Source organism: Schistocerca serialis, chromosome 4 (assembly GCF_023864345.2).
Source record: "Schistocerca serialis cubense isolate TAMUIC-IGC-003099 chromosome 4, iqSchSeri2.2, whole genome shotgun sequence".
Taxonomy (NCBI): domain Eukaryota; kingdom Metazoa; phylum Arthropoda; class Insecta; order Orthoptera; family Acrididae; genus Schistocerca; species Schistocerca serialis.
The window spans coordinates 58,555,488-58,565,211 of NC_064641.1; the positions used below are offsets into that span (position 1 = coordinate 58,555,488).

The 9,724-nt window shown below is 37.7% G+C and overlaps 1 protein-coding gene across 1 annotated transcript; it reads right to left on the reverse strand.

The window, feature by feature from the left end:
* Positions 1–281: 281 nt before the first annotated feature.
* On the reverse strand, positions 282–3,746 carry LOC126473714 (rhythmically expressed gene 2 protein-like). Its single transcript, XM_050100958.1, has one exon. It carries the CDS (start codon positions 3,516–3,518, stop codon positions 2,727–2,729), a length of 792 nt encoding a protein of 263 aa, XP_049956915.1. The 5' UTR covers positions 3,519–3,746; the 3' UTR covers positions 282–2,726.
* Between the last annotated feature and the right edge of the window lie 5,978 nt (positions 3,747–9,724).

Consider the following 9,724-nt stretch of genomic DNA (forward strand, 5'->3'; position numbering starts at 1 on the left):
ATGAGAGTCACACCATTTGGGCTTTAAGAGACCCACCTGTGACAGACTAGAACATTTAATTCATACTGAGATAAGCTTGTACATGATAAAACACAAATTTGACTCTTACGGTCCACAATCTTCTACTAAAATAATAATTTGAAAAATAAAACAGTAATGTGTTGAATGTGAAAGATAATTTAAAACAATTACAGTCACATTTTATCCATGTAAGACATTATTCAACATGAATCCAGTACACTGCGAGACAGAGCTATGAATGTTCAACTTAGGAATACATGTTTGTAACATTTACATGTACTCTGAACACATTACATATCTGTCTAAATTGGGCATGGCCTGGTGAAGTTAGTTCATTGCTTGCAGTAAATTATGTGGTGGAAAAAAATACACATCAAGACAAACCTAGATTTTGGCATCTAACAGTTATTAATGCTGCGATCACAACCATTGGGTACTTATTGCTTCTTTCCAGGAATAACTAATTTTGAAATCAGTGCAGGTTTATTTCACAGTGCACAGATATGAAAAGAATCCCAGAATCCCCCCCCCAAAAAAAACAAAGATAAGATACAGTTCATTTATGATACTTTGCTGTTCATGTTAGCGAGTTTCCGCCGGCAGCTGGTCTCCTACGCACTCCTCCTCTATTTCTAACTACATTAGTCAGAGATTCTCTTCAGATAAAGAGTACAGAGGCTTAAAATGAAGAGCGAGCAATGCAGAATATCACTCTTCATCACGCAGACACTGTATGCAAATATATAATTTTGTTACTTAATTATTGCGCAACTCCATATGACAGATGACATTCCCAATTGCCTCCTGCAACATCAACAAGGCCTAGACCACAACAAGAAACTAGAACAAATGGATACTATTCTCATAAAAGTCCATTCCTAGATTCCACCATGTATTCTGTATCAACCAAAGATCCATGGAGATTGAATAAGATCAGACATCTATCTTAAGTGATTGTGCCATATCCAAAGGCCTCCTTCCATTGATGAGACCATCCTAGCACAATTTGGCAGAGCAATCATGATTACCACATCAATGTGCATAGAAGTGATAATAATATTTTTCAGTGAAGAAGTTAGAAGCTGTTTGAACTCAATTGTCTTTCAGGGCATGATGTTACAAGTGAATCTATTTGACGCACTGCATTGAGGAGAAGTAATTAAAGTAGTGAAGGGAATGATATGATCTCTTAGCTTTGACCAGTAGTGCTATCAGCAACACAACTATTTGTTAGCATTATATAACCACAATGTTGACCATAACAACATATTATCACACTATCAACAACACTGCGGGGCGGGACTATATCGGTTTTGAGATTGAACATTCTTGTTACTAACACCTTTAAACTTGAAAAATCAGACCATAGTGAAAAATATGGATTTTCAGCAAATACATAAATATAACCATACACTGAACAACATAAAAAATATATTATCATCATAACCCAGAATGACAGTATCACAATCTCCAATACATGCAAAGTAGTTTTCCTTTACAATCTAATTCCACAGTCATTATACTTTTATCTTTTAACAACTTCTCTGATGTGTGATTTGTAGTGTGTGTCACTTTATATGTGATACAAACTCAAATTTTATACCGTCATAATAAAGCTGAAACACAACTGTCCCTGATTACATAAAATGGTAGACAGTACAGTTATGATTTTGACTTACATTTATTAAGGCATGCCAATCTCAAGTTAAAATAATTGATTCTGATAGGAAAGGTTTACATGCAAACATTAGTACTGAAAAGTTTAGTGTATAAAGGCTGTGCTTTAAAAACGAAATGAGAGAATTAAAATCACAAACATGGGGATAGTTTTTTGTGTCAATTACATCTCTTGTGCCAAGTACATAATGTAATTTAAAAATTTGTAGCAGTTTCATATACAATGCATGTGAATTTTATATCTTGTGTTTGCTGGTTTAAATAGTCCAGAGTGTTCACATACTCTGCTCACAGCTCCAGATAACATTTATTTAAAATACTTCAAGTTTATTGTATGCAGCAATTGCCTTTGAACTGCCCTCTTTCCACGTAATATATCTAGCTCTGTATTTGCAAGCACTTTTCATCCATGTACCAGAGTGGCTAATAAGTTAATGAACAAAGCTTAAACATCACCTTGGAACTTTCGTTGTTTAGAAGGGCCAACAGGAAATTGGTGCAAGAAGTAGTAAGAAAAACTGGAACACAATGGTTGACAAGAAAACAGGACATAAACTACGGTGGAAGCACTTGGCACCTCCCGACTTGTCTGTTAATACTCTGGACTTGGAAAATGTAATCAAGGCCCATTAATTAAAAATACACCAAGAATCATTTATATGCTGTTGTTGCTTCAGATGTCAGCTGATTTGTGTGGTTCTTTCCCCTAATTGATACATGCTTTAAGTTATATACCCCACCAGACGTTTTCACACAAAAGCAAAATTCTAATGCAAACATATTCTGATCCGTAGAAGCGGTTGGCGTTCAATACAGGAGTACAAGATGTTACATAATATCCATTGTTTCGCAGCTAATCTATTTGCCTGTCTCGTTTATATTATAAAAGACTCTTATGACTTCACAAAGTGGGCACATACTTCTTCAATATGCAGTAAACATGTTTCTTTTTATTTCACTGCACTCTTGCAAAAGGTTTTGTTGAAACTAATATAAGTGCAGGCCCCAACTAGTTTACTTTTAACCTTCTAAAATTTCTTAGCATCTTCACCAATGTCCCTTTCCCATAGATGTGGGAGCTTTGCCCTAAGTTCAACAAGATCGCGGAAAATATAATTCGGTAATACACCTTGTCTTTGCAGTCCTCTTCTACACAGTTCATCACTGCTTTTCGTCACTAAAGCACAATGCCAATGCGCCCCAATGGCTCCAACATAATCGGTTTCGACTTTATCACCAATATGAAGAGAACATGATGGAGTTACATGGGTATCAATCTTCAATGCTAAGGCCAGGGCTTTTTCAAATATTTTGGGTGATGGCTTTTCAATACCAGCTTCATATGATGTTACAACAAAATTAAAATACTTATTTAAATCCAGTGAATTCAGTACACAATGCAGTCTTTCATCGTAGTTTGAGATTACGCCAATAATTGTGTTTGTCTGCTGCAGATATGACAATAAATCTTGGGCGCCTTCAGCAATGGCATAACAATCTCCGTTCTCGAAAGCATTTATGAGATAACCTGCAACACTGTCATAAGTGCTTCTGTTGTACTGGCATCGCGTTGCCTTTTCGAGAACATCTACGACCAGCAGATTCCACCACTTTTTCCAGCCTATGCCGGTTTTTTGACCGAAGTTCGGATGCTCACGGGATAATTTATCATACTGTGCTCGGAATATTAAAGCGATGTCTGATGGCTGCGCAGTAACGCCGAAGAGAGACGCTGCCTCTGAATACAATGTCTGAGGTGGCCTCCGAAAATTAAGAAGTGTCCCACTAACATCAAATGTCACTAAGCGAAAACGGTGCATCGCGGTTGTCTCACCCCCGCATAAACACTGTTATCTGCATTAACGTGCTACAGTGCAATCAGTGAACTCGTGCTGAACCGCTTCCCTCAATCGCAGGTAGATGGCGCTGCACCACTGTTTACAAACGTATTTACTTGACAAGCACCCACATATACGGCGGCGTGAGGGGGCGGGGGTGTTGACGATGCTAGATTCATTTCGGAAATAGTCGCAACAACACAGGAGGAGTCTTGCACTACCCCCACCACGTCTTCCAGTTCTAACCAGTGACCAATGAAAAGTCAGAACTGGAAGACCAATCGGAAAGCGCTGTTTCACCCGCGTGCAGGTCTGTGTGTTTTGTTGCCTCTGCGCCATTCGTTTAAATGTGTTTTGCGTTCCTTGCGTTTAAATCGTGTATTGCACTGTGTTTGTGTCCTGTGCGTTGTTTTTCGTTAGCTTGTCTCTAATTATGTGTTCAGCATTCGAGAGACTAATGAGAGAAAAGCTTACCACCATGGAATGCTTTGACACTGCATTCAATCATTTCATACGTCAATCAGTACTAGACACTAACCTTTGGTTAAGATTACATTGAGAAATCCACTTCCCCTCGTATTTCATCCCCGGTCAACGATTTTTCTTCAACAATGCCTCATATTATTCTTTTCAAGTTCGAAATTCAATCATTCTACACATCAGTCATTACTGGACACTAAGGTACCTGTCTCTGCGGTCCGAGTGTAAAATTACGTGGAATTATGGTCAATAAAAGACTATCTTGGGATGGACATATAAATTACTTACCTAACAAACTTGCACGAGTTCTCTTTCAGCTATATAAATTAAGAAAAAAAAAGTCAGCAAGAGTATGCTGCTACAATCTAATATGTACTGACAAGACCAATTGTATGAAACCATACTAAAATGTTGATAATAAACAAATATTATTTTCGGCGTAAGCATTCAATACAACAATCACACAATCTAATCTGGTCGGGACATACGAAGACTTCACTTGTTTACGTGGTGTTTTCAAGGCCACGGTCAGGAATATTTCTATTAATATCCAGCTCTTTTATTTTGGCGAAAGACATATACGCTGCCACACTGAGCTGTTTTCAGAATCGCACGTGTCAAAACAAACCACTAGCTGATGACAGTTTAGAATCTCGAACGTTCGTAAAAGTCGATAGGTGCGTTAATCGACTAAAGCGTGTATACGTCATAATGACGTCACATCATATCCAGGTTGGGTGAACTTCGCATCCTCCTTGGCATTCGTGTGAATCAAAGAAGTCGAGTGATTGTCAAAAAGTGGACGAAAAAGAATTTCATGTGGTGATTAAACATTACTTTATGAAAGGCAAAACTCCTCAGGAGACTAAAGAGATGCTTGATAAACATTACAGTGACTCTGACTTCGATTAGATAAGTGGTTTCAAAATTTTCGGAATGGTCATATGGGAACAAGAGATGCTGAACGTTCTGGACGTCCTGTGCAGGTTACAACTCCAGAAATCATCGATGAAATCCATGATATGGTGATGGATGACTGAAAAGTTAAGGTGTGTGAGATTGCTAGTGCTGTGGGCATCTTAAATGAACGTTTACATAATATTTTGCATAAAAATTTGGACATGAGAAAGCTATCCGCAAGATGGGTTCCGCGATTGTTTATGCTTGACCAAAAACCGAATCGTGTGAATTGTTGTAAGGATGGTTTTCAGCTGTTCAGGAAGAATCTGCAGGACTTTACATGTCGTTTCATCACTGTGGATGAAACATGGATACATTGCTATACTCCTGAGACCAAACAACAATCTAAACAAAGGGTTACCAAGGGAGAATCTGCACCAAAAAATGCGAAGACCATTCCTTCGGCCAGAAAGGTAATGACGACTGTTTTTTGGGATCCGCAAGGGATAATCCTTATCGACTAGCTGAAAAAGGGTAAAACTTTTACAGGTGCATGTTACTCGTCGTTATTGGACCGTTTGAAAACCGAACTGCAAGAAAAACGCCAGCGATTGGACCGCAAAAAAGTCCTTTTCCATCACGACAATGCACCAGCACACACCTCAGCAGTTGTGTTCGCAAAATTAATGGAAATAGGGTTCCAACTCGTTTCACATCCCCTCTATTCTACAGACTTGGCTCCCTCGGACTACTATTTGTTCCCCAATTTGAAAAAATGGCTGGCGGGACAAAGATTTTATTCAAATGAGGAGGTGATTGCAGCAAGTAATAGCTGTTTTGCAGACTTGGACAACTCCTATTATTCGGAAGGGATCAACAAATTAGAACAGTGTTGGAGGAAATGTATAAGTCTAAAAGGAGACTATGTCGAAAAATAAAAAAAGTTTACCTCAAACACAAGTAGTTTTTATTTTTACATGGACTTTTCAGATGCCCCTCATATCAAGGACTAATTTTTGGTCCTGAGACATTCAGTCCACAGCCGATTTTCAGACGTGAAATATGTGTAGGTGAGACCAACAACAGTGCATCAACTTAACAGTGGAATAAGTGTAACACAGATAAGCTGTGTGTTAAAACAATTAATGACAATGTCTGTTTAATTTATTTGAAAAATAGTGTCACACGTACCATATTATTCTCCAAGAACTGTGAACTGTGTGGTTAGATTTTTACTGCTCATAGATGTTCAAAAGGAAACTACTGTAGCAGTATTGCTGATGTTGTCTACAACCTATTAATGAGGCTTATCAACACTTACCAATAGTGAACTGATCATATAATTATGTAATACTGAGGGATGTGAACAGCAAAAGCAAAGGACTGTGAAACTCAATTGTGCAATTGTCAGCTACATCATTTACAGAGTCAGTATTGAAATTCCACCCACCATTTTTCACACAGTATAACAATGCAGTACGTCGACACTGGGGACTATCAAGAAAGAAATAAAGCAGATTAACATCACAACTTCAAACGACCATGTGAAGGCTTTTAATGGCACCGACATTAGTGTCCTGTTACTTGTGGATGAGACTGGAACTGAAGTTGAGAGCAGCAAACAAAAAGCAGAAATGCTTAACTTAATTCTTGTACCACTGAAAAGATGTGTGAAATATTTATTAGTATCAGTGCTGTTGAGAAAAAGCTAAAATGGTTAAAATTGAATAAAGCCCAAGGGTCCGATGGACTCCCTGTCGGATAATATACCTAATTCACAGCTGAGTTTGTCCCCATCGGTCGACTATGATCTATTGTAGATACTCTAAACAAAGAACTGTGGCTGGAAGAAAGAGATCAAAAAAATTACGGTTCAATACATTTGATACCATTTATTGTAGAATCTTAGAACATATTTCGAGTTCATATATAATGAAGTGTCTCGAAAAGAACGACCTCCTCCACGCCAACAGCATGGATTTCGAAAACATAATCATGTGAAACACAACATGTACGTTTCTCATATGACATCCTGAGAGCCATGGATCAGGGCAGTTAGGTAAATGCAATATTTCTTGATTTCCGAAAGCATTTGACTCAACACAATACCTAAACTTATTATTGGAAGTATGATGATTTGGGGTATCAGACGAAATATGTGATCGGTTTGAGGATATCTTAGTAGTGAGACACAACATGTTAGCTTGGGTAGAGTGTCGTCGACAGATGTGGAAGTAACTGTGGGTGAAGTATGGGGATGATATTAATGATCCTGCAAACAGTATTAATAGGAACTACAATTTTTGCACAGATGATGCAGTTACCTACAATGAAACAGATAAGATTTCAAAGTGAACGCATGGAACCCAGATTGGAATGCAGTTTCATGTGTAACAGATTTCTCTTAGCAAAAGGAACAATTTAGACATACTTGGAGATAGTGAGCAAATTCTGAAGCTGTGGGAAGAAATTGCTGTCACTTGTTAACTCTCGCTCCAAGAAAGGAGGTCAACACTGTGCCAGCAATCAGTTCAACAAACATCTGACAAACAGAACTTCAGTGTGGTAAACCAATCCTGGCTGAAACGCCAAATGTTGCTAGTGCTTTGGTGCAACCTGACAGTGAAGTGTTGAGTGTACATGTTGGCATTGATCACACATACTCTAAGAATTAAATTTATCTGTCCTACAGTTGTGTGTGCATGTTTGGGTATCATGGTTTATAGGCCTACTGGGGAAACTCGCCATGTAAAAAAATGAGTAACGCATCATACTCGGTACCTCAGGGTGATGTGGAAATCCGAGTGTACTTAATAAAGAAAATGTCACAGTTTGTGTGTTTCTTTTGACTCATTTATCCTATTGCATATAGTTAACAAAATGTAACTGAAATATCTACTAAACTGTAACATTAATTGGACTATATACGTAGTCATTTCAAATGGTTTTGCTATTTTTACAGGTAAAATATGAGTATTCACCAGAATCCTACAGTATGAATGTTTTCCAGTTGACAACTGAGTGAAGTCAAAAAGCAAAATTTGCTTGGACAAGTTGAAAATTGTTTATTCAGTTCCAGTTATTATTGTTTATATTAAAACAGTTCCCGAGAATCTATTTTGCTGACTTTCTTGGTCCAATTTTCTATATTTAACATGTCGGTTATGACATGCTTGGCGATGGATGTTTCGTCACCAGGCATATGGCATCAGGTGTGTGGCTTTTAGTGACAATACTGCAGTCGATGTGTTAACAGCTTTTCGGGACCTTGAGCATGAAGTATATGCATCTAGAAGTCTTGCTTGAAAAGTGCAGCCAAAATTCTAATGTCTGACTGAGGAATTTTCCTTTAATGGAATGTTTTTGCCCAATAATTCAGCTGTCTGCCATGGCTGCTGGCAACTTTGTGACATTTAAGGGATAATATATAAAAGTGGGCTGTGCAAGAAGTTCAAACTAGTTTTCTTTGGTTAAAGCAATTAAAATCAAACTTGTGAAGCATGTTGAAAATCACATACTCCTCACCATAATTTAAATGTTTACATTGAAATGGTTCAGACATGTGTATAATATATGGAAATGTTATATTTTCTTAAAACCTTAAGAATCAAACCCGTTGGTTGAATCAACATGTGAGTAAACCCATCACAATAGCACTATGTTATGCATCAATTAGCTGTAGTTACAGGATAATTAAACATGTACAGTAAACTTTTCATACAAATTTTATTATAAAGCTCTCAAAGGTTATAGAAAAGATGGACAACAAGATAAACTTGTGTAGGCATCATTGTAAATACATTTTTACTTCAAGAAAGCTGAATCGGATAATAATAATCTCAAGATGCCTTAAATTGCATGACACATATCACCAATCAGGTATTTTCTGTTGGAGAAATAGTCTGGTTTTTCAGAATTTTTTCATTTGTTCTTGTGAAAAACATTGTATCAAACAGCTGTTTTTCTACAATCAATCCATTATTACATGCATGTAGTTTTGGCGACCCAATGGCAGCCATCTTAATGTTGTATGCAAACCACCAGATAAACATGTCTACATAGTTGGTCTGCATTGTGCAGGTCCCAGCAGTTTTTTATTAGATTCTGTGAATATCTCCTTCAGTTCCATGTGGATGCCTCTGACATAAAAGTATTTTGATAATTTTATTAAATGCTTTCTTGCTGTGTTGACCTATATCAATGGTGACACAAGAATATTTTTACTGGATCGGGATTTGAACCCATCACTCCTGCTGTCAAGGCAGTTGCACTGACTACTTCACTGCCCAGACACAGTGCCCATCACGACTATGTGGATTACCTCAGCAAGTCTCCCATCTGACCCAAAATTCCATATGTCACTACTACTGCAATAGTACCCTCACTACAGCAGTCCATCTCACTCGCCGTCTCCATGAGATATTCCTGCAAATGGCTCTGAGTATATGAGTGCATCTGAACTGAAGAAAGTTACCCAGTGCCAAGCTAGGCTATGTATACATAAAATTGTATGCATGGTGACTGTTCTTTCGGCTGTCTGAAAGAATGGATACCATGGATATAATTGCAGAAATATAACTAGTTGTCTTATGACTGAGGTGTCCACGTCAGTCTGAAGAAGTCTGTGGAATCTAGTAAAAAACCTGGTGGCACCTGCATAATGCAGACCAACTATGTGATATATTTATCTGGTGGTTTATGTATAGCCTTAAGATTAATGGGATGCCAAAACTAGTTGCATATAGTAAAGAATTTATAAAAAGTAAAACAGCTGTTTGGTACAAGGTTATTCACAAGAATTTGAAGCC